The sequence below is a fragment of the Corvus moneduloides genome, chromosome 1 (assembly GCF_009650955.1).
Source record: "Corvus moneduloides isolate bCorMon1 chromosome 1, bCorMon1.pri, whole genome shotgun sequence".
NCBI lineage: Eukaryota > Metazoa > Chordata > Aves > Passeriformes > Corvidae > Corvus > Corvus moneduloides.
Genome location: NC_045476.1, coordinates 590023 through 612793, shown reverse-complemented (window position 1 = coordinate 612793; position 22771 = coordinate 590023). Strand labels below are relative to the sequence as shown.

The 22771-nt window shown below is 55.1% G+C and overlaps 1 protein-coding gene and 1 long non-coding RNA gene across 2 annotated transcripts in view; one reads left to right on the top strand and one right to left on the bottom strand.

Annotated features, from left to right (window-relative positions):
- Nucleotides 1–16591, top strand: part of SMARCC1 (SWI/SNF related, matrix associated, actin dependent regulator of chromatin subfamily c member 1) — a 65596-nt gene extending 49005 nt beyond the window's left edge. Inside the window, exons 25-28 of the mRNA XM_032102267.1 lie at nucleotides 1489–1623; nucleotides 5929–6187; nucleotides 13144–13317; nucleotides 14890–16591. Coding sequence (XP_031958158.1) covers nucleotides 1489–1623; nucleotides 5929–6187; nucleotides 13144–13317; nucleotides 14890–14975 — 654 coding nt within the window. The 3' untranslated portion in view covers nucleotides 14976–16591. The remainder of the gene's footprint in view (nucleotides 1–1488; nucleotides 1624–5928; nucleotides 6188–13143; nucleotides 13318–14889) is intronic.
- LOC116441268 lies at nucleotides 13541–18641 on the bottom strand. Its single transcript, XR_004239004.1, has 3 exons — nucleotides 18509–18641; nucleotides 16763–17477; nucleotides 13541–13704 (listed from the first exon to the last, which is right to left on the bottom strand). It is a non-coding gene; the product is annotated as an uncharacterized LOC116441268 (long non-coding RNA).
- Nucleotides 18642–22771: the final 4130 nt, after the last annotated feature.

Sequence of the window (22771 nt, the reverse complement as noted above, 5' to 3'; positions counted from 1 at the left end):
TGTCCACAGAAAGCTCCAGGTAATGTCAGGCTGGGGAACAGCCTCTTTGAGTCTCTCTAGGAAAAACTTCAGGGATAATTTCCTTTCTAAGGTGTATTTTGAGACCTGTCCTTTACCTAATCATGTGCTTTAATTTGCTGTTAATCCCATTTCATTATTAAAATTGCACGTGTGACACAGAGTGAAGTGTTTGGTAGAAGACTCTGTATCACCAGGTGCTTCCCTCACTCTGAATTTTCACACAAACGAGTTTATTTTACTAAACAGTGTTACTTGACATGAAATTCCCTGTTCTGTCAGCATTGTTTCATTATTTTGTGTGCAGCACTTTGGTCAGTTTTGGAACAGCTGATGGAATTTCAGGCGGATGTGGTGTTGGATGAGGTTGGAGTCACTCTGGTTCTCTCAGACCTGATTTAAAATTTACTTTAGAGCCAGGAGTGCATTTACCCACATTTACTGAACCCTCCTTCACTGCTGGTGGGTCAGGGAGGTGAATGCTGTCAAATGGCACAGTATCACATGGGTTTGAGAAATTCTGATTATAATCAGGGTTTTACAAGGAGGTTTTTAATGGTGCTTTCCTCCAGCTTGGTGTTTGTCCCAGTTCTGAGGCAGTTTGGGGCCCAGCTCCCTCGGTCAGGGTCTGTTTGCAGCTGGGGCTGGATGAGCCTCCTGCTTTTCCTTTTTTCCTTCTTCCCCTCAGGCCTCACCTTTCCCTTCTGACAGCCCAGCCCTCCTTGCCCCCAGGCCTTGGATGTGTCAGGAAGGCTTGGACACGGTGGGAACGTGTGTGCCTGTGAGCACAGAGCCCCCAGGCAGGACACGGCGGGTGCCTTCTCAGGGCGTTCTCGTTCTGAGCAGCAGGTTTTTATAAAAACGACTAAAAGCATCATGACCACACTTGTCACACTCTGAGGGTGTGAAACACTTCCCTGGCTGTCTCATGTATCAAATATATATATACACAGACCCCTGGTGTTATTTATGTGTGTGTATAAATGGGATGAAGCTAAAGCCTTATAAAGAATCCACGTGCGCTTTACTTGAGCAAAAACTATTTTAATGGCAAAGACATGGCAGTGCCATCTCCCTGCTTGGGGGTCATTCTGGGTCACAGCCTCTCGTGTGTGTCCTGCTGGGAGCTTTTTGGGTGACCCACAGCTGACTCCACTGAACCAACCCTTCTCCCTCATTTGCATTCCCACTGGAAGTGCTCCCTGTGCCCAGTGCTGGGAAGGCTCCGAGGCAGAGCTGGATTGCTCTGAGCATCCTCCACAGCTCCTGTAGGAAACCTTCACACCTATTTATTTGATTAAAAGCTTCATAATCTTCCAAGGGCCTCTGGTTCCCAGCATAAGATTTATAGTCTAATTCCCTGTTTTCTGTCCAGAAGCGGAGCAGGGTGGCTGAAGCTGGATGATTCCCTCCCTCCCAGCCCCTTATTGTGCCCAGCTTCCCAGAACAACCCCTGTGTTTCATCCCCAGCACCTGGCGGCTGTGGAGGAGAGGAAGATCAAGTCCCTGGTGGCCCTTTTGGTGGAAACTCAGATGAAGAAGCTGGAGATAAAACTTCGCCACTTTGAGGAGCTGGAAACCATCATGGACCGGGAGAAAGAGGCAGTAAGTGGGAATTTGGGATTACATCTGTCACTGCAAAGATCTGTGTGTGCCAACGTGGAAAACCAGCAGCTCCTGTCCTCTCCTTTATTTCCTTCTCCTTCAGCTGGAATCCATGATTCCCTCCCACAGTGGCTTTTGAGCCCTTTCCTCCTTCATCCAGTGTTTTGTCTATTCCATAAGCAGCACACTGGGGGTGTCCTGGGTTTGCTTCCTCATCCTCATTCCAAGCAGGAACGTGGAATTGAGCCTTTAGGTGGCCTTTTCACGTGGATTATATCTGACCTAAGAACAGCTTTTCCCTGGAGGAGTGAAATGGGTGGAACCCTTCCTTCCCTAGGAGGGGAACCAGCCCTGTCTGCCTTTCCCCCGACCCAGGGGAAGAGTCAGTTCCAAGGAGATGGTTCAGGTTTTTGGGGGCATTCTGAGCAGCTCGTGGGAAAGCCCTGGAAGTGGGGTGTGGAGGTGGAAGGGGAATGCTCAGGTGTGACAGCCTCATTTGTGGTGGTGGTGCTGATGATGGGTTTGCCTGAGCCGGGAAGGCAGCAGCAGCTTCAGGAGAGGGGAGGGCAGGGGAGGAGTGAGGTCAGGACATGGAGACGTGCTGCCTGGGCCTGGATTACTCAGGAATTACAAGGAGTTGTGTCACATGTACTGCCAGAGGCTTTGGAGAAGTGCTTCCTCTCTGGCTGCTCGAAAGATGACTCAAAATCTCATTTTTATCAGAATGGCCATTTTTAAATGTATTTTTTCTTAGCTGCCTCATTGTTGTGGGTAGATAGTTACTCCAGATGGGTTGAAGATGTTGATTCATCATTCCAGGGATTTCCGCATTTGCCCTTCTGTGTGAATGCAATGGAATTATCCCCATTTGGCATCCATGGAATCATAGCCCAGGCTGGGAAGGGCATTGGGTCCAACTCTGCTGCTCACAGCACATCAAACTAAACCATGTGAGCAGGAGCATCATGCAGACATTCCCTGAACTGTGCCAGGCCTGATGCCGTGGCCGCATCCCTGGGGAGCCTGGCCACCCTGTCCATGGAGAACCTCTTTTCCAGTGCAAAGCTCCCCCTAATCACACTGATGGAGTTTGACAAGATGTGGACTTCTCTTGGAGCAGGATGTCAGCAGGAATTTCTGGATTGCTCCACATCCTCTACCGTTTCAGTCTGTATTTGATTGGCAGCTCAGGAAATGGACCTAACTCTTTTGGAAAGGTTCCCTGCAGATTCTTTCTTTGGGGGATATATTCCATTAGTGACAGGGAGGGGTTTTTTCCTCCCTTTTGAGGCATATGACATTTCCCTTTTTAAAAATGTGCATACAGATTTTCCCCTTGGCTTCCTGGTGGTTAAATTCGGTCTTTTCACCTGTCATTGTGGATATTTAGTGGAATAATTAAAGCAGAAAAAGCTCCTTGTTGCCATTGCACACTGTGCCTGTCGCTCCTGCTGCCCTGGCTTCTCCTTGCAGGGAAGGAGCAGGGATTGTGAGTGTTGACAGGAGTCAGTGCTGCAGACTGGAGGGTGTTACATTTCAGGCAAAGCACATTTATTTGTGTTTGAGCTGAGCAGTGTCAGCGCTGCCAGTGCTGAGTGTGGCAAACCAGGGGCCTGTTGGTGGAGCTTTGCCGACCCAGAATTTCTAATGGCACCTGAAGCTTTGCTGGTTCTGTTCAGGGAGGAATCCCTGAATCCCTGAGGCTGGAAAAGCCCTCCCAGTCCATGGAGTCCAGCCTGTGCTCAATGCCCACCTTGTCCCCAGCCCAGAGCCCTGAGTGCCACCTCCAGGCCTTCCTGGGACTCCTCCAGGGATGGGGACTCCAAACCTCCCTGGGCAGCCCCTGCCAAGGCCTGAGCACCCTTTCCATGGGGAAATTCCTGCTGAAAGGAAGTTCTGTGCTGGAGATAAAGCTGTAGCACAGTGATGTGTTGTATTAGGGAACATTAAATGCTTGTAGTTGCCCCTCCTGGTGCATCGCTTTTACAACAGTACAGAAGTGGGTGTTGGATATTGGGGGATTGTCAGGTGTTACACCCAGAACCACCTCCCTGAATCCCAGCTGATTTCCTGAGCAGGGTTCTGTAGGGAGACGCTGTGGGAGAGGGTCCAGCAAGGGCCAGAGAGATGTTCAGGGCTTTGGAGCATCTCTGATGAGCAGAGACTGCAGGAGCTGGGCCTGGTCAGTCTGCACAAGGGAAGCTCAGAGGGGATCCCATCAATCCACACAAATCTCCCCCAGGGCTGCCAGAGGATGGTCCCAGACTCTGCTCAGTGACAGGACAAGGAGCAGTGGCCACAAACCAAAACACAGCAAGTTCCAGCTCAGCAGGAGGAAGAGCCTCTTTCCATGGAGGAGGGGCAGAGCCCTGGAACAGCTGCCCAGGGGGGCCTGGAGTCTCCCTCTCCAGAGGGATCCCAAACCCCCCTGGACACGTTCCTGTGTCACCTGCTCCAGGTGCCCCTGCCCAGGCAGGGGCTGGACTGGATGGGCTCCAGACCCTCCCAACGCAGGCACTCTGGGATTCTGGGGCAGGTGACAGGAGCTGGCCTTGGTGAAGGTTCTCAGCCTCTCTCCTGCCTCATTCCAGCTGCAGGAATGACTGAGACTGGGGAGCAGCTGTAAGTTACTGATGGAGTTCCCACTGGAAAATGCGTTGCTGCAGTTGTTTTAATGCCAGTCCGGGTGTACAGCCAGGGGTTGTGTCTGAGGTGGTGACAGAGCCTGGTACAGAACCAGGAGTTTGGGCTCTGTACTAGAGCCCAAGCTTAAACTTGGCTCAGCTTTACACCAGCTCATGTTATAACTTGTCTTTCTGTGCCTTTTTATCCCCTGTCCAACTGTCTGTCCTCATCCCAAGCATAGGGATTGTATAGAGGGGAAGTTTCCCCTGGCTTTCCATACTCAAATGTGAATTTTCAGGCACTGGCTGCTGTTTGGGCATCCTTGTAAGGACTCTTTTAAACTGTAGCGGGATGGGGTGCCCGAAGAGAGCAATGCTGGCCACAAAAGGGTCTCAAAGGAATAAAAAAGTGTTGCCTGAGCCTTTGTTTGGGGTCATTTGCAGGAGTTCCTCTCCCAGCTGTCTGCCACCTCGGGAATGTTTCCCCACACGCCCCATTTCCCCGGTGGGGTGGATTGATCGGGTGCTTCCCTCAGCGTATCAGCGTGTCCAAGGAGAAAGGAGCCAGGGCAGCATGAATAATGCCATTGTGGGCCTGCAGCAGCCGCTCCGCCCCGGCCAGGAGCATGTTTAATTCATGAGCTCGGCCCTTCTGGGGCTGCTGAATGGCGGCTCTGTGGAGCTCCCTTCCCGCTCCCCATCCCTGCCTTGTCAGCAGCCAGGCTGCCAACACCGAGTACTGAGGGAGCTTTGGGATTTTTGGAGAACTCGTGCTAGGTGAGAGTCTCCTTGGCAACCTGCTTTTCAGCTGAATTACAGTCTCTACCTTAAAACACTCATTGAATATTTGTAAGTGAGTCACGCGACCCCGGGTCTGGTTGTCCAAGAGTTATAATGTGGGAATGTGTCAATATTCCTTAAATAAGTCAAATTCCACTTCCTTCGCCAGGACACTGATCCATCAAACAAATGCCCGATTGTAGGAAATGCTTCCTGTAGCTTTTTTGTCTTTTCATGGAATTCCAGACTGGTTTGGGTTGGAAGGTTCTTCAGGATCATCCAGTTCCACCCAGGGCAGGGGCACCTTCCCTAGGCCAGGTTGCTCAGGTCTCACTCTCTACACGATTTCATAATTAATCAAAGTAGCCTATTTGATGTTAATTGGCCTAGGTTTTTTACATAAAGCTCTTAATAGTGCAAACGACTGGTGTCTGACTGCTGTGGCATCCAATTCCTGCACTCAGAGGATGGAGAAGGCTCCTGCCTGTGATCCCCAAGCTCCTGCAGCTGCACACACGTTCTGCTTTGGGCTTGCCTAGAAAACTCCTTGAGTTTCCTGTTCTCCCTCATTCCAGCATGCAGAACATGGAGAGAGAAAGCCCCGGTTTCTTCCAGAGCTGCATTAGGGCTGAGTTCTCAGTGCAGAGCTCTGTGAGTAACGAGCTGTGTTGCTGAGAGGTTTTGGGACAGAACAAGGTGAGTCCCTGTGTTCCAGCTGGAAGAAGCTCTGGAGCCTTTCCCAGAACCTGCTGCAAACATCCACAGGACAGGTGTTCGATTTGGGTTTGGTGGGGTTGGAATGAGAGGCTCCTTCCAGCCCAGCCCCCGTCTGGTTGGTAGGAACACGTTTGAAATGCATCCTTCCTAACTTGCCTGTGCCTTCTGTCCCCTTCTGGCACAGCTGGAGCAGCAGAGGCAGCAGCTGCTGACCGAGAGGCAGAACTTCCACATGGAGCAGCTCAAGTACGCCGAGCTAAGGGCTCGCCAGCAAATGGAGCAGCAGCACAGCCAGAACCCCCAGCAGCCCCACCAGCACCCCAGCGGGCCTGGCATGAACCCCCTGGGGGCACCAGCACACCCAGGGCTGCTGCCCCACCAGCAGCCCCCGCCCTACCCCATGATGCACCACCAGATGCCACCTCCTCACCCACCTCAGCCAGGTAAGAGCCGGGAGCAGGGAATTCCTGCCGTGAATCCCTGTAGGAGTGAGCCCAGAGGGAGAGGAGCTGCCAGGGGAGGCTGCCCGAGGGGTGATGGCTGGTCTGGGTTACTGGTTTGTAATGGTGCCACTGTCAGACACGGCTGGCTGGAAGGATGAGCTTTGCTTGTTCTGCAGGTTCATTTTGGAGCTTTTACCCCATTCTGGATGTGTGGATGGAGCTTGAGGAGGTGGTGTCTTATGGAGGGTGTGAACCCCAAAAGTTGGGAATGAGGGAGGGCCAGGCTCCCCCCAGCAGCACCAGGGTGGGAGGCAGTGGGCACAAACATGAGAAATTCCTTCCAGCCACAGGAAAACACCTTTTTTTTTCCCTGGGAGGTTCATCAGCCCCAGAGCAGATTGTCCAGCAGGGCTGGGAGTCCCCTGCCTGGGACAGTCAGGCTCTAAAGTCAAGTGAAATGTGAAGCTGCCCCAAGCACTTCCAGATGTTTTTAGGTTATTTGTATTTCTCTAGACTTGTTTTGGTGATCTGAGCAGATGCTCCTTCAAAAACAATCATTCCTCAAATTCTCCAGTTCATGGCACGGAAGTTAAGAGACTGGGACAAGCAGCAGAAGCTCCTTAAGGAACTTCCTTTGGCAGGAGACCTGACTGTGAGAGGTTGCTGTGTCCTGCCTGGATGTGTTTGATGCCAGGGGAGGGTCACAGGACCGTGTTGGTCAGAGGGGTCACCTGGAAATGTCCAGTGCAGCCTGTCCTGCTGGTAGGGGACTTGTCCTGCTGAGGGTTGGGTATCTCCAAGGGGGGAGATACTCCTGATTCCAGAGGGTGGGATGATCAGGTGCTGATGTGAATTGGCAGCTTTTACTTGCTAAAGGTTGTTGAAATGGTAATTTAAAATTGAATAATGGTGTCTGGCACATGGGAATCTAGTTGTGGGACTGGACACAGCCGAGGAGCTTGACCAAAACCTGCTCCAGAAGAAGACCTGATCAGTTATTAGCCAAAAGTATTTTGGGAGATTTTTCATAGGCAGCTGCTGAAGAGGCTGGAAAGTTTGAGTGTCATAATCCAGATAGAACGTGGCAACAGGAAGCTGCAGGAACTTGAGTTTTCCTCTTGAGACAAAAAGCATTTGATTTGGGAAGGAGCAGAAGGGCACAGGAAACAGCAGGATTTGCAGGTGACCAGGAAAATGGGCACTAATCCAACTGGATCTGCAGAGTGATCAAAGTGGATTCCCTCAGCAGGGGCAGAGGACTGGTGACTGGGCAGGAAGGGAAGACTTGTCTGGTGAGGCTCAGGCTCACTCAGTTTTTAAGGCTCAGGGAGTTCCTGGGTTCGCTGTGGACAAAAATCCCTGGGAGCTGGTTTAGTTTTTGCTGGAATTGGATTGTGAGTGTGATAAAACATGGTCTAGCTTTAGACTCAGATTTAACATGCTGGCTCAGTGTGTCTGTTGTGGGGTGTGGACAGCTCAGGGCTGCTCACGTGGCTGTGAAGGAATAACCTGGAAAGGGAAAACTGGCAAATGGGGAACAGAGTAAAGGAGGCAATCCTGGCACATCCATACACAGCTCTCCTTCCATGCTGCTGTGGGGACTGGGACAAGATTAAAGCATTGTTGTGTTTATTCTCTGGGGAGCTGATAACTCCTGCTTTCTGATGTGCTCCCATCCTTGGCTCACACAGCCCCGTGTTACTCCAGCCCCTCGCAGCCACCCGGGCTCTGCATTCCCAGGGGTCCCTCCCAGAGCAGGAACAGGGAATGTGGCTCTGTTAATTAGTCAGAACATCTCTCTTTCAGGTTTGATTAAAGCTGGTCGATAGATTGACTTTTCCAGCAGCACCTCCCCTGGCTGAGGGCAGCAGAGCCCTGGCTGAGGCTCAGCACTCCTGGCTCCCACAGCAGCATCCAGAGCTGTCCCATTCCACACGCCCCCAGCACCGGGATGTGCCCTCACCTCCTCTGACAGTTCTCTGGTTTGATGCTTCTGTGAAGGGAAGAGTTGGAGGCCTGCTCAGAGTTTGGAGCAAACCGCTCTGTCTCCAGCCACAGCCCAGCTGATGTTGCCTAGAAAGCAGAAGGGGCTCGTTTCCTTGAGTTCTTCAGTGGCAGTTTGTTAGGAGTGCCTGGGAAGGCCACGGGTGCCAAAGCTCCTTGGCTGCACAGCAGAGTTATTCTGACTTGAGGGCATGGAGAGAAAATGGCAAACTGGTGAACTTCACCTTGCTCACCCTACACCTGTGAGTTCCCTCACTGGGTCTGCCCCTGAGTCTCCTGCAGCCTAGGGGGAGATCCCAAATTTTGGTGAGTGAGGAGATTATGGAGTCCTGGAATGGTTTGGGTTGGACCTCGAAAATCACCCAGTGCCACCTCCTGCCATGGACAGGGACACCTTCCACTGTCCCAGGCTGCTCCAAGCCCCAATGTCCAGCCTGGCCTTGGACACTGCCTGAGATGGGGAGAAGAAACTCCCAAACCCCTGAGAGTGATCCAGGAGCACCATGGGGCAGCTGGGCTGGCAGTACCTGCTCAGTTCCTGCTCAGCTGGCTGGGTGTCACTCCAGCACTTACCTCGGTGCTCTCTGGTGGTTTCAGACAGGTTCTGACCTCAATAGCAGCTGGAAGTGCAGCCGTGGGCTCAGCAGACCGTGAACAGAACCAAGGTCGGTTCCTTGGAGTGACTGACGAGAGCTGAAGGGGTGGTGGGAAGCAAAGGGAGGAAAGGATCTGAGATGGCATTTGGGGAGGGAAGAGAGGAAGATAAATTCCTGCTCACGGCTCGTCTGGACTCGGGGGCAGAAACAGTTAAGTCAATCTCTTAACTAAAAGTGAGGCTTTTCCCAGAAATGTGGTTTTTAGCTCAGATGTCAGTCTGGACATGGTGGTGGAGAACATCTCCAGTGGAGGGTTGGGCTGGAGCCATCTGGAGAACATCTCCAGCTGAGGGTCACCCATTTCTCCTTGGCAGGACCATGTCTGGCTCTGCTGGACCGTAGATTCATCTTCCCTGAGCTTATTTTGTTCTCCCCTTTGCCCTGGAATGAAAACTTTTAGAATAGGAAAAAATTGGATTCCAGTTTCACTGTGAAAAGCTGCACCTTGTCATTATAACGGGAAATAAAATTCCCAGTTTCTTCCCATGGCACTTCATTGATTTCTGTTTGAGCTCTGGGCTGGTGATCAGTGGGATGAGAACTCCTGGTTCTGGTGATACTCGTGGTGTGGACTACGGGAAACTTCTGGAAATTCTTGGAGGAAGAGAGATAGCTGGGAATTAGTAGCTGTCATTATTAACTCTTCCTTCGGGTGGAATTTTCACCTGGTAAATCATCTCTGACCTAAGGCAGAAATGGAATGAGGAGGGCAGGATACACTTCCCACCACAGCTGGATGAGCAACTTAATAACCTTTCCCTGATATATTTTGCTCCATTTTCTGTCAATGGTTGAAATACTCAAAAAAAATACTTTGTCAGGAATTTTGAGCTTGTGGTTTTTCAGCTGCTGAGCATTTCATTATTTATAGGTTTAAATTAAGTTCCTGGATGCTATTTGCTTCCTTATTGGGCTGGTGACTATTCCAGGGGGTTTTTTTGGGGTACAGATAAGGATTTTGAGTTCACTTGCTTTAGGTAAATACTCCCTAACAGCTGTCAGTGCTTCCTGTTTCTCCATCAGATGTACAGAGTTTGCTGGGGAGGTGCAGGGAGCAGTGGGATGAAAGGAAATCCAAGTCATGGGGTGGTGCATGGGGTTGGAGCTGATCCACAGCATTGTAACCTGGGGTAATTTGGGGTTGAAGGTGTGAGGGAGGTCGGTGGCACAGGAACACTGGCACCACGTTGGGCTCTCTGCAGTTTGGCTGTTTAAAAACCTGCCCCAGGCAAGAGGCAGCGGCTCCTGGGGCTGAGCGCTCCCGGGGATGTTTGGTGCAGGATCCTTTCCTCTGGGAGGGTGACAGCAGCAGCATCCCCACGAGGTATTCCCAGTGTCTCCTACGTGCTTCCCGGGAGGCACGGAATGGTGATCCCGGCGCGGGGCCCAGGCACGGCTCCGGCCCTGGAGGTGCCCGAGCGCGGCACTCAGAGGGAGGGCCAGAAATGCTGGATGCCAGTGAAGTGGAAATTCTGCCTCTTCTTCCCGGAGACACGAGGCCAAACGAGTTACTGTGGTTAATTATTCACAGTGCTTGGCTGGGGGGGCAGCGGGAGGGAGGGTGGAGGGAAGGATGGATCTGCTGTTGGAATATCCCTGCCCATGGCAGGGGTTGAATGAGCTGAGCTTTAGGGTCCCTTCCAACCCAAACCATTCCAGGATTCCCAGAGCCTGTGAAACCCGTTCCCAGTGGGAAGGAGCACACCTTGGAATGCCAGCCGGCATTCCCTGGAGGTGTTCTCTGCCTCTTCCATGTCAGGGCTGGGAAACAACTCCTCAGCAGCAGGAGAGCAGGCTGTCAGCCAGGCTCATCCCCACAGAGCTGCTCCGTGCCCTCCGGAATCCCCAAACCTCCAAAGGCCCCTCCTGCACGGAGCACTGGCTGTGTCCACAGGTTTTCCCTGCAAAGGCTGGACAGGGAGAGGTGCTGGAGCATTTGGATCAGCTCCAAGCCTCGTGCATCAAAACAAAACCCCTCTGGCTGCTTATCAGCCCAGTGCTCCTCAAGTGCTGATTTAATAGAGGCAGAGGCTTTTTAATGGAGATAAATACCTTGGAGAGCCTCTAAAGGCGTTCCTCCCAATTCCCTGGAGTGTGAGGCTGCGTTGGTAACAGGGGAGGGTGCTGGAGAAGGTGCCCAGCCCCTCCCTGTGAGGGGTTTTCATTCTGGTAAATCTCGATGTGTTGAACCTTTGGACTGGACCTTTTCCCACAGCTGCTGTTCCTCGGCTCTCCCCCCTATGTAGGTCACACTTCCACATTTTCTGCTTGAGCCGCTGTCTTGGAGCGCTTTCTCTTGGAAAAAAACATCTGTGTAGGAGCAGGGCTTTGGTTCTGCCATGGTGGCAGCAGTGATTTCCCTTGGTTAATCCCACTCTGGATGGGTTCAGTGCTTGGGTACTCTCAGCTTGGGTGTTTTGGAGCTGGGATGATGGGATGGGATTGTTCCTCTGCCAGCTCCCTAAGCTCATTTTGAGGTAAAATTGTTGCATCCCGTGTCAGGAAGGGAAAAAACGGGCAGCCAAACCCCCACACAGAGGAGCTTCTCAGCTTACGGACAACTCCAGCAAACCAGCAGTGCCGCTTGGTTTTAAACCTCCAAGGTTTAACAGGGAAAACAGCTCGGGAGACTCCATGGTCCAGGAAGGAGGGAGCTTCCCAGTGAGCATTGCTGGGAGGTTGGGAGTTGTAGAATCCCATGGTTTGGATCGGAAGGGACCCTAAGGATCATCCAGTGCCACCCCTGCCGTGGGCAGGGACACCTCCCACTGTCCCAGGCTGCTCCAGCCCCAATGTCCAGCCTGGCCTTGGGCACTGCCAGGGATCCAGGGGCACACTTTGCATTTATGAAGAAATGACATTTTAGAAAGTAGATTTAATTTCTGTTCAGCGGTGATTTTAGCACAACTGGGGTTGATTTGCATATCAAAACATCCTTGAAGCTGCATGTCCCTGTGGGTTTGACAGCCTTTCCCTGAAGGAATTCTTGCCCAGTGCTGGAATTTCACGTGAAGCCACTCAGTGTGTAGTAAAGTCTGATTCAGCTTCCGATGTTTCAGAAAAGGGATTTTAATATTAATCACTTCGTTAGTGAGAGAGAATCCCGTAGGCCTGTGGTGTTCAGGGATGCCCAAATTATTGAGGCTCCTTTCAGGTGGCAGCTCCCAGGCTGGGAATTTCTCAGTTCCCAGCTTTCCTGGGCCTTTCAAACACAGCTGTGTTATTCCAGTTTTTATGTTTTTATTCCCTGATCAGCCTTAATTTTGCCAGTGAATAACACCCCTCGTAGCTGTGAATATCTTCTTCTGCTACAAAGTCTCTGAGTCTTTGGGAGGTTGGAACTGGATGATGTTTCCCAATATCCCATCCCCCTGGCAGTGGGAAGCCATTCCCTGTGTCCTGTCCTTCCATGCCTTGTCCCCAGTCCCTCTGCAGCTCTCCTGGAGCCCCTTTAGCACTGGAAGGGGCTCTGAGGTGTCCCTGGAGATTCTCCTCTAGGAGTTAATGGTGTTTGTGCCCAGGTGTTGGCTCGATCCCAAATGCAGAGCTTTAGCCCCGTGTGACTCTGGTGCTGTTCATGTGCGTTCAGAGCCTTTGTTGTGTCAGAGGGTTCATCACGTTCATTTCCCCCCTTGTCTGAAGGGAAGGAGCCGTTTCCATCCCTGTCTCATTAAATACTGTCCCTCCATGGACATGTGTTAAAGGAAATGGAATTGGATTATGCCAAACCATCCCTCAAATGAGGTTTTAAAGTATCAGCCCCAAGCTGGAGGTGTCCAGGGCCAGGTGGTGTAGCTGGAACCGGGAGGTCTCCCACAGAGCTGGTTTGTGAGGAAGAGCCTTGGAATCCTCCTCACAGCAACACCTGGAATCATAGCAGGAATTCCTGTGCAGCCCAGCTTTAACTGTGTGATTTCAGTTCTCCCAGGAAGCTTATCCATGAGGCTTCATGGCTGCTCCTCTCCATCAGGGGCTCTTCCTCTGATGCCTTGTTACTCCGTCTGGTTCCCAGCACTTGGATTCCGTGGGATGCCCTTTCTGGTGGGGGTTCCCCTTGGGTTTGACTGTGTTCCCTCCCACTTGCCCCTTGTTCCAGTGTTCCCAAGAGGTTCCAAGTGCCCCCTGACCCTTCCTGGAGGTGTGTTGGGGGATGAAGAGGCGTTTCCTGGGAGTGTGGAGCGCACGCGGAGCCGCCTCTCACAGAGGGCTCTGCTCACTGCTGGGAGCACAACCCCACTGGTTTTCCCTCCCCAGCACTTCGAGGGCCTCACGCTCGTGTCTCTCCCTCCTCTGCAGGTCAGATGCCGGGGCCTGGCTCCATGATCCCAGGACAGCCCCTGCCGGGCCGGATGATGCCGAGCGTGTCCGCCAGCATCCACCCCGGTGGCGGGGCCGCCCCGCCCGGGATGGCCCCGATGTCGGGGAACCTCATCGGCCCCCGCGTCCCGCTGGCAGCTCCCAACGGCATGTGTGAGTGCACCTCCTGGGGATGCTCCTGGGGGGCTCCTCTGTCACTGGGAAAGGCATTCTAGTGGGAACTCCCTATTTCCTGCAGGAATAACGGGATCTGTGCACACTGCCAGCCCGAGAGTGGTGCCGGGGATGTGCTGGAAGCTCTAAGGGCTCCTCAGCCCTCTGGGCATCCCAACACATTCCACTGTCCTTTATTTTATTTATAACATCCCCTGGTTTATTTATAGTGATACAGAGGTTCAGTGGTGATGATCAAAAACTTCTCCCAGCTTAGTGGAGGGTCAGGAATTAACTATAATTCCTAAATAGTGGAGGTAAGAGTAGGATCCAGTTCAGTAATACCTTACTGAAAGCTTGGCACCCTGGAATCGGAGCGAGGAAGTCCTGTTTAGGAAGAAGGAGAAGATAAACCATGTAAGGAACATTCCCAGTATAAAATCTGCACCTCTAAAATGAAGTTGATTTATGGCAGCCAAAAAAGCAGCTGGATCAGGAGCCATGGTGTGGGAGTTGCTTGAATGAGTGTGAGAGTGTGGCCAAGCCCAGAAGGCAGAAGACAAGCTGGCACAGGGAGGAATGAGTGAGGAATTCTCTGTCAGGAATTCCTCAATAAATTTGCCATTATTAATTGCAGCCTGGCCCACTGCTGCTCAGGAATCCTCACCCCCAGAACGCTCGGTGTGGTTGTCACCGGACGAGCAGGAATTGTCATCACTTGTAGTACCTCTCCCAAAAAATGATGGGAAAAGCCCGTTTGATTTTGGCTTCAGCGGCAGGAGCTGCTGCGAGCTCTGACTCACGGGCATCCCCAGCCCCAGCGGGAAAACTCTGCCTGTGCTATTTCTGTTTGGGCTTTGCTCCTGTTCCTCTGCTCTCCCAGCTTTACTTCTCTGTCCTTTTCCCTGAGCCTTTACCACTGGGAATATCTCGTGTCAGGTTGTATTCCTGTTTGCTCTCTTCCCTTCTCTTAATTTCTCCTTTTTTCCTCCCCTACTAAACAAGTCAGTCATGTTCCATTAGTATCTCCTCTCTGGGCACGAGGCTGGTCCTTTGTATCCCTCCTCTCTTCCCTCCTGCTCGCTGCATCTGTGGATTCCTCTGCTTTAACCTACATCCACCCTTCAGAGGGAGGGGCAGCCGCTGTTTATATCAAACCCATTGTTCCATCTATTTTAAACAGAAAAGAGCTGTAATTTGGGCTTGGGCGCAGAGCTGGGAGGTGAGAGATGCCAATTCCAGCTCTGCAAGTTGCTTGGCATGGATTTGCCAGCTGCTGAGCCGCATCCCCGGCGCCTTGTCCATAAAAATATGGGAATTTTTCCCTCTTTCATGAAGTCCATGCGGCGCTGGGTGGTGGAAAAGCACCATAAAGGTGCAGCAGAGCTTTGGGAGCCACCATGGTGCCATTCCTAGGGACGGTCCTGGCTGCAGGAATTCCCATCAGACAGACTGTCCCGTGGCCTGGAGACACCTGGGCACAGGCGTTGTGTCCCTTCTCTGTGTCCAGCCCCCCCAGTGTCCCTCCCTGTCCTCCCAGTGTCCCTCACTGTCCCCCTTGTCTCCCTGCAGATCCCGGCCCAGCGCAGCCGCCGCCGCCCGCGGAAGGAGTGACCCCGCCACCGGCCGGAGCCCCGCCGGCCTCAGCCGCTCCCTAAGCAGCCAAGGAAGGAGGAAGGAACTTCCACAGCAACATAGTGGTGACCAAAAGAGAATTCCTCAGTTCCCTTCTGTTCCCTGGGGAGGTTTCCCCCTCCTCTCCCAGTCGTGTGTGTGTGATCTGCACACGTTCGCGCGGCGGTGTTCCCCCGCTCCCCACCGGAGCCCGGCAGAGCTTGGCATTCCCTTGGGAAAGCTGGAGATAGGGATGCCAGGAGCGCCTCCATGTTGCTGGTGGGAAGTCCTTTACCCCTTGGCCTGCTTGCCTTGCAGAGCTCCACGCTGGTTTCCTTCCTCTTGGTGCTTTGAGCTTGGGCTTCTCCCGGGAAGGGTGAAATAATCCAGGTTTTCGGGCAGGAGCTGAGCTTTAGGACGTGCCCACCCCAGGGTGACTCAGTGTTCTGAGGTCCCTGGGCAGAGCAAAGCACCGAGAGGAGATGCCAAACCAGAGCTTGGAGCAGAGCAGGAAAACCAGGGTGTGCTGGGGCACGGAGGTGCGGGGCCGGCAGCCGTGTCCGCAGGGATTCCTGGTGGCTGCGGCCAGAGCTGCCTCTAACTTATTACAGGAAATATTGATCCATGGGAATGAACCGGGAGTGAATCGATCGGAATAAAACCACTCAATGGTAGGAGTTTTCTTGCTCCAGTTTTTACCTTTCCTTTGCCTTTGGAGGTGGTAGTTGGACCTTCCCTGAGTAGTTCGGTGCAGTAGCCAACTGAGGAATAACCCCCGTTTTTAGTCCCTCTTTTTGGAGCATATACTTTGTACTTTTTAAAATGAAGAAAGCAAAAAAATAATAATAAAGTAGATAGCTGAGAAGTGCTAGAATTTGGGATTGGGTTGGGATGGCTGGGATGGGAATGCCAGAACTACCTCTGGACGGCCGGGGCGGCAGCGAATGCGGCTGGGACAGCTCCCGTCACCCCCCACTGCGGCTGGAGGGGTGGGGAAGGGAACAGCTTCAGCAGGTGGATCTGGGAGCACCCCAGAGCTGCTGCTGCACACCTCCAGGCTGCCAAAACTTGGGGAAAAGTCCTGCAAAAAGTCCTTTTCTGCCCATGGTTCAGGTTCTCTGCCCTCATCCCAGCCCGGGAGCGTTTGGGGTTTCCCTGCTGAGGGTCTGGAGGCTGCTCCTTGATTTCAAGGGTGGCTTTTGGCTGGGTGGGAGTTGAGGTTGGGCTGGAGAGAGACTCCCACAAACTCTGGAACCACTTCCACCATTTAAAAATTAAGGATTTGCCAGGTCTTCCAGCACGACTCCCCGGTGCCGCGCAGAGAGCGGCCGGGGCCTTCCCATTCCCCTTCCCAAGGCTTCCTTCCCCTCCAGGGTCTTTGGGGTGAGCATGGGATTTCTGGTGCAGCCCTTAGTCCAGTTTAGAGTAACCTCAGGTTGTTTCTAGCGTGAGCGATTCCCAGGATCCAGGTGGAGACTATTTTTTACTGTCCTAGTGCTGATCCTGCCGAGGACCTGGATCCTGGACACTGTTTTGTTTCTGTATAAATAATCCCTGTGCCCACTTTTTCACCTGATCTCTGTATAGGGCCGGTTTGATTCCTGCAGCAGCCACCCAATTTTGTGAAATAAAAGCAAAAAAAAGCGGTTTTTGTACAAAGCCTGTGGAGTTTGTGAAGTCTCCTTTGCCTTTGTGTGCGGGAAGAGCTGGGAATTGTCACTGCCATCCGGGGCTGTTTTGGGGCTGAACGTGAACTCCGGAGGAGCAAACACAAAACCCGAGCTTGGGGCAGACCCCGAAGGCACGGGGGGAGCGCAGACCCTTCACTCACCCGGAATGTGCTGCTGTGGACAGGCCCTGGCAGGGTTCGGAGCTCAGGGAGGCGGCTGCAGCGGAGCAGCCCCGCAGCACGGCTGCTGTGGGCTTCCCGCGGGCTCCGGAGCCTGTTCCCGCTGGGATCGCGCTGGAGGGGGAGCTCTGGTGAGGCAGCTTGGGCTGGGGAGGCCTCGGTCCCACTGCTCCCCCCTCCAGCTGCTCTGGCAGGTTCAGTCCTGCTGCTGCCCTGCCCTTCCCTCCAACCCCGGCGGGCTCCGCAGGCTGCGGGGGGGGGGGGTTTGTCTTTTTGATTAAACTGAAACCAGAATCCAGTCTGGATCACATTCCAGCCATTCCTGCTGCTTTGCCCAGGGAGAGGCTTTGCCTCGGAAGTGGCACCTCTTCCCAGGCATCCCGTAATGCCCGCAGTCCTTAATTCCCGAGGAGGGAAAAGGCCAGGGGTGGAGCTATGTCCAGGACACGCCATGAAAGCCACATTCCCAACTGGGAATTCCTCCTTGGATGGGCAGGGGGGGGCTTCAGGGCTGGGGCGTCCTGCTGAACATCCTCTTGTGGACTCCTTGGTGCTGCTCCTGCACGGGGCAGGACGGAGAGGGAAGGAGCTCTTGGATCTTTGCATTCAGCAAGGCTTGTCCCTTGGATGATGACCTCCTCACCTCCAGCACGGCCAGCAATGGTCACTTTTCCTCCTCATCCTGAGGATCGTTCTCCTGAGGGATGCACAGAAAGTGGTAAATCATAAATGTCCATTTTAGAAGTCTTCTATTGACAGCCCCCAAAGCTTTGTGGTCGCAGCAGCTGCCAAGGCCGGGCTGGGCAGAGCTGGAGTAAGGGAGAGGAGACTGGATCTGCTTTGGGATCCCAGTTTTGGGAATGCTGGTGGGTGAGGAGCTGGCCAGACCCCGCCGTGCCTGGGCTGAGCCCCAGTGTGGGCAGCAGGAAATGGGGGATTCTGCCCCTCGGCCCCACTCAGGTGATTCCCCACCTGCAGAGCTGCTCCAGCCCCGGGGCCAACAGCACCAGGACCTGGAGCTGCTGGAGAGAGCCCAGAGGAGGCCCCGGAGCTGCTCCAGGGCTGGAGCCCCTCTGCTCTGGAGCGAGGCTGGGAGAGCTGGGAATGTTCCCCTGGAGAAGGGAAGGACACAGGGAGAGCTCCGAGCCCCTGGCAGGGCCTAAAGGGGCTCCAGGAGAGCTGGAGAGGGACTGGGGACAAGGCCTGGAGGGACAGGAGCCAGGGAATGGCTTCCCAGTGCCAGAGGGCAGCGATGGATGGGAGATTGGGAATTGGGAATTGCTGGCTGGGAGGGTGGGGAGGGGCTGGGCTGGAATTGCCAGAGCAGCTGGGGCTGCCCCTGGATCCCTGGCAGTGCCCAAGGCCAGGCTGGACATTGGGGCTGGGAGCAGCCTGGGACAGTGGGAGGTGTCCCTGCCCATGGCAGGGGTGGCACTGGGTGGGCTTTGAGGTCCCTCCCACCCAACCCATCCTGGGGTTTGACTCCGCTGTGGGTGTTTGGATCCCCACAGCTGGGCTGGGCCTGGGGTGGGGGCCGGGGCTGCTCCTGCTGCTGGAGCACGGAGCGGGATTAGGGAGTGAATCCATTGCTGTTCTCAGTTTCCTGCTGTGGGTACAGCCGGCTGGAAGGCGGCTTTAGGACAGGGCTCTGAACCGGCTGAGTGTCCGCTCCAAAACCGCTGTTGGGGTCATTTCAATCCAAGATGTCTTTAGGATAAAGGGAATTACCTGCCCAGGGTGAGCCCTTCTGCCTTCTCCAGAAAATTCCCTGTAAAAATCCTGCCTGTACGGCGGAGAGGGGTTTGCATCTTCATCCGAGTAACCGGATCCTGCTGGAGACGGGCGATGCGATCCGCAGGATTTTTCCTCAGCACCATTGGCCGAGGGAGGGAAGAGGGAGCGAAACAGGAACAGGAACGGGCGCTGGCACCGCCCTTGTCCATCCCAAAACCGCCCTAAACCTCCAGTGTCCTGCCGGGGATACGCGCTCCACCTCGGGCTGCCTGAAAAGCTGCTTTTTTGTCCTTTTCTGGCCGATTTAAAGCCCAAAATGCGCCTTGGGGCTCGTGGACAGTTTGGGGTGTCTGAGTGCGCGTTGTCCCCTCGCTGCTGTTTCATCCCTGTGCCTGTCTCACGGGAAACTTCCACGCGAAGGGCTTGGAAGGCAGGGAGCTCCTTTTTCTCTCTCCCTCAGGTTTTACAGGAACGAGTCCAAGGCTGACCCTGGCGCCCACCCCCTGGATAATCCCCCCAAATCCCGGGAGGAAGAGACGTGCCCCAGACAGGACGGCTCTGGGTGACCTGCCAAGGGCTCGGCTATGCCGGGGCCGTGCCAGGGCCGTGCCAGGGCCGCTCCTGCCCGGATTTCCAGGAGCACTGTCCCCCTTTGTCTGCAGCAGCTCCCGCCCGGCCGCCGGCGCTGCCCGGCTGGGAATTTCCCCTTTCACGGGAACCTCGGGACGCTGCCGGGGTCCCGGCACAGGGACCCTTCCAGCAGCCCTGGGAGCCCTCGGGACCTCACCTGGAGGCTGCAACGGGAAACTGAGGGCTGATTATTGGGAATTTTTTTCCCCAAAATTCCTCGTTTTCTGTGGTTTTGAGTTGCAGTGTGATAAAAACAACCTGGTGTCCATCACAGCCAGCAGCCTTCCAGGCGTGTTGCCAGAATTCCAGCCCTGGGTTGGTGCTGGTGGTCCCTGTGTGCCAGGACCAATGGTTGCCCACCCAGCTGCGTGTCACTGACCCAGCAAAGACCCGGAGCCACTTCCAGGCGCAGGATCAGCCCCGCGGGACCTGAGGGACGTCCCCTCGCTGAGTTCTGGTCCGAGTGCTGCTGTGAGAGCCCCCAGATCCCCCCAGATCCCCCCAGGAGCCATTCCATGGAATTCCCTTGTTCCTTCCCAGTGCCAGGACCGGGATGTTGTGATCCCACTGGTCCGGAGGCGGGCGCTGCCCTCGGAGGATGCTCCGGGGGGATTTCGGTGCCCTGCAGCTCTGGGTCTCTCTGCTGCTCCAATTTTGGGTTTCCTCCTCCAGAGGTGCTGGAGCCCGGGGGTGGTGAAATGGCTGTGACCTGCCGTGGGAGGGACGGGGTTTGCGTTCACATTCCGGGCTCAGCTCAGCCCTCCCCGAGCCCTTTTCCATCATTTCAGGGGATGAAGTTGTGTCCTCACTCCTTGTCCTGAGTGTGGAACAGCCGCCTTGACTCACCCGCGTTCCCAGCAGTGATGAAAGCAAAGCCTTGGAGGTGAAAAGCTTTTCTGAAGGGCCTTTAGTGCCCTCTTGGCAAAATCACAGGCACTAAACCGGGTTCCACAGGCGGGAAGGAGGAAGGTGTGGGAGCAGTGCTGGCGCTCGCGGTGACTTACCCCGGTCAGGGACAGCTTTATTTGCCACCTGTGCAGACTGTGCACGTTCACAGACACGAAAGGAGTTGGGCACAGCTGGCAGGTGTGATGTGTCCTTGGATGCAGCGCTCCATCCTTGGGATGCAGCTCCCCGCCGGCCCCTCTCCCCAAAGCTCGGCCTCACCTCGCTCAGGGTTTTCCTCACTCTCTGCAGCTCAGAGCTGGGACAGGTGATTATTAAACCTCTCCCACCTTTTCCCTCTGCAGCCCCAGGGCAATGTGGCTCGGGAATGGCTGGGAGAAACGAGCCAGGGGCTCTGCCCCTCCAGCATGTCCGGCACAGCCTGAGGCCTCTCGGACACTGGACTCTGCCCCTGCCCGGACCAGCTCTGCCTCTGCAGGCCCAAATGCACCGGCCCCTGTGCAGGTCAGGAAGGGTTTCTTTGGGAAGATCCCGGCTCCAGCGCCGCAGGACATGCAGAGGTTGTGGATCTGTGTATTTTTGTGCCTCCGGCATCCTTCCCCAAGCTGCTCCTGCAATCCCAAACACGGCTCCTGCTTCGAGGACTTTGAATTGCGGTGATTTTCGGATCAGTGGGGTGTCGGGAGCAGTTTGGCGTGTGCCGGATCCGGGGCGGGGGAATCTGTTCCCTGCAGAAAGGGGTTGGATGCTGTGGGCTGAGCACGGAGGAGGCTGAAGGTCGATGCGGCGGCGGCTCCTCCAGCGTTCGGTGTCGCATCGGGACTCGTCACCTCAGAGCCAGCCCGGGCGGTGCCAGCCCCAATCAAGGACAAAGCTATCCCTAAAACCCCGCCTGGCTGAGCTGGGCTCGGCCCTGGGCTCAGGCTCAACATCCAGGATATTATGACAGGGAAGGGTTCACTTGTCCAAGGGGAGCGGTGCCTGAGCCAGGGCAGGAAACGCCAACCTCAGTCCTGGCTCTTTGATTCAATTCTTTATTTTCTTTGCACTTTTCCAATACTCGTTAGTGAAAGAAAAATGGGGGAAAGGTGACTTGAGCCTCTCCAGTACCTGGCTGAGGAGGGAGGGAAAGACGATGGGAGGAGCAGAAGCTGGGGGGAAGTGCTGGCCCGGCCCATCCTGGCCCTGCCATCGCCCCCCCTGCCCTATCCCGCGGGTCTGGATCCCCTCACTGGACACGGGGATGAGGCGATTCCTGATGCTCAGATGATGGGAGGGAGCTGGGAAGGTGGGGATCCAAGCCGAGCCTGTGCCTCCCCCTGGCCTCCGTCTGTCTGTCCATCCCCATGGGATCCTGGACCACAATCCAACCTGGCACCTGCGGCCAGCGGTGCCCCCGCGGGAGGAGGAAGGTGCTGGTGTGGGGCTGCCCCACGGCCACTGGGGCACTGGGAGCTGCCAGCCGGGATGAGCTGGGCTGAGGGACTGAGCCGAGCACTGGCAGGAGCGTGAAGCAGGACTGGGGGAGCAAAGCCCCTCCCGTGGGCTTTTGGGGATCCCAAGGTAGGGCAGGATCCACGGGCAAGCTCCAGTCCCAGTGCTGAACTGGGCAGGGAAGGGGTTTGGGATGAGATCTCTCCCCAGCTCACTGCACCGATGGACAGGGCTCACGGATTCGCTCTGGGAAGGCCCCCAGTGATGGCTGCAATTCCCAAACTTTTAAATCACCTTTCATATTCTGAGTAATTCCCCCAGGAAAACACAGACTTGGCAAGAGCAGCTGGTTCTCCCCAAGTGAGGGAGCTGGTGCTGGATTTCTCCTTTGAGACCGAAGCACCGTCACTGTCCATCTGTCTGTCTGTCCATCCTGTCCATCCGTCTGTCCTGCCGTCCCTCATCCAACCCTCTGCTGCTGACGAAGCCCAATCCAAGGCAGGTTTGTAGGATTGTGGTGGGATCTGGCTTCAACCCCGTGCTGGGTTTGGGCACAGTGGTGGAATTGGCGCATTGGGGCTCAGCCCTGCTCCGCCCCTGCGAGGCTCCGGAATCCTCCCCGGCTGGATGTTCCTGCCTGTGCACGGCACCCACCGCCCTCCCTGAGCTCTGCCCACCCAGGGGCACCCACCCTGATCCAGAGCCGTGGGCACAGGGATGGGTGTGGGGCCTGTGTGTGAGGTGGGGGCTCCTCCCGTGCAAAGGGGACCTGCAGGGAACGTCCTGGCCCCATGCCCTGAGCGCAGGCGAGCAGCCTCCAGCAGGGTGGGGATGCCCACACCCTCTTGTCCCCAGCACAAGGTCTCAGCCCCCTCATGGGGCTCTGAACCCCACGGTGACACTGGCTGGAGCTCCTGGGATGTTGATACCCTGAGGGGACACCAGTGAGGGTGGGAGCGGGATCCCTCAGGGTGGGGGACACCCCTGGATGAGGTGCCTCAGGGCTGTCGTGGGACACTGGCCACACAACTCTCTGGACAGGAGGAGCTGGTGCTCCAGGACACCAGCCCGGGCTGTCCTGAGGGCTGGCAGAGCCTCTGGCCATGGAGGTGTCCAAGATGTGACCCTGCGTGGCTCCAGGCCTGGCACAGGTGGCCCCAGGTGTCCTTGCCAGCCCCACCAGCTTCCTGCCCCCAGGAGTTACTGTGGGTGCTGGAAGCTTCCATGGGCTGCCCATGGAAGCCCTGCCCAGGCTCCATCCCAGCACCATCCCCATTCCCGGATCCC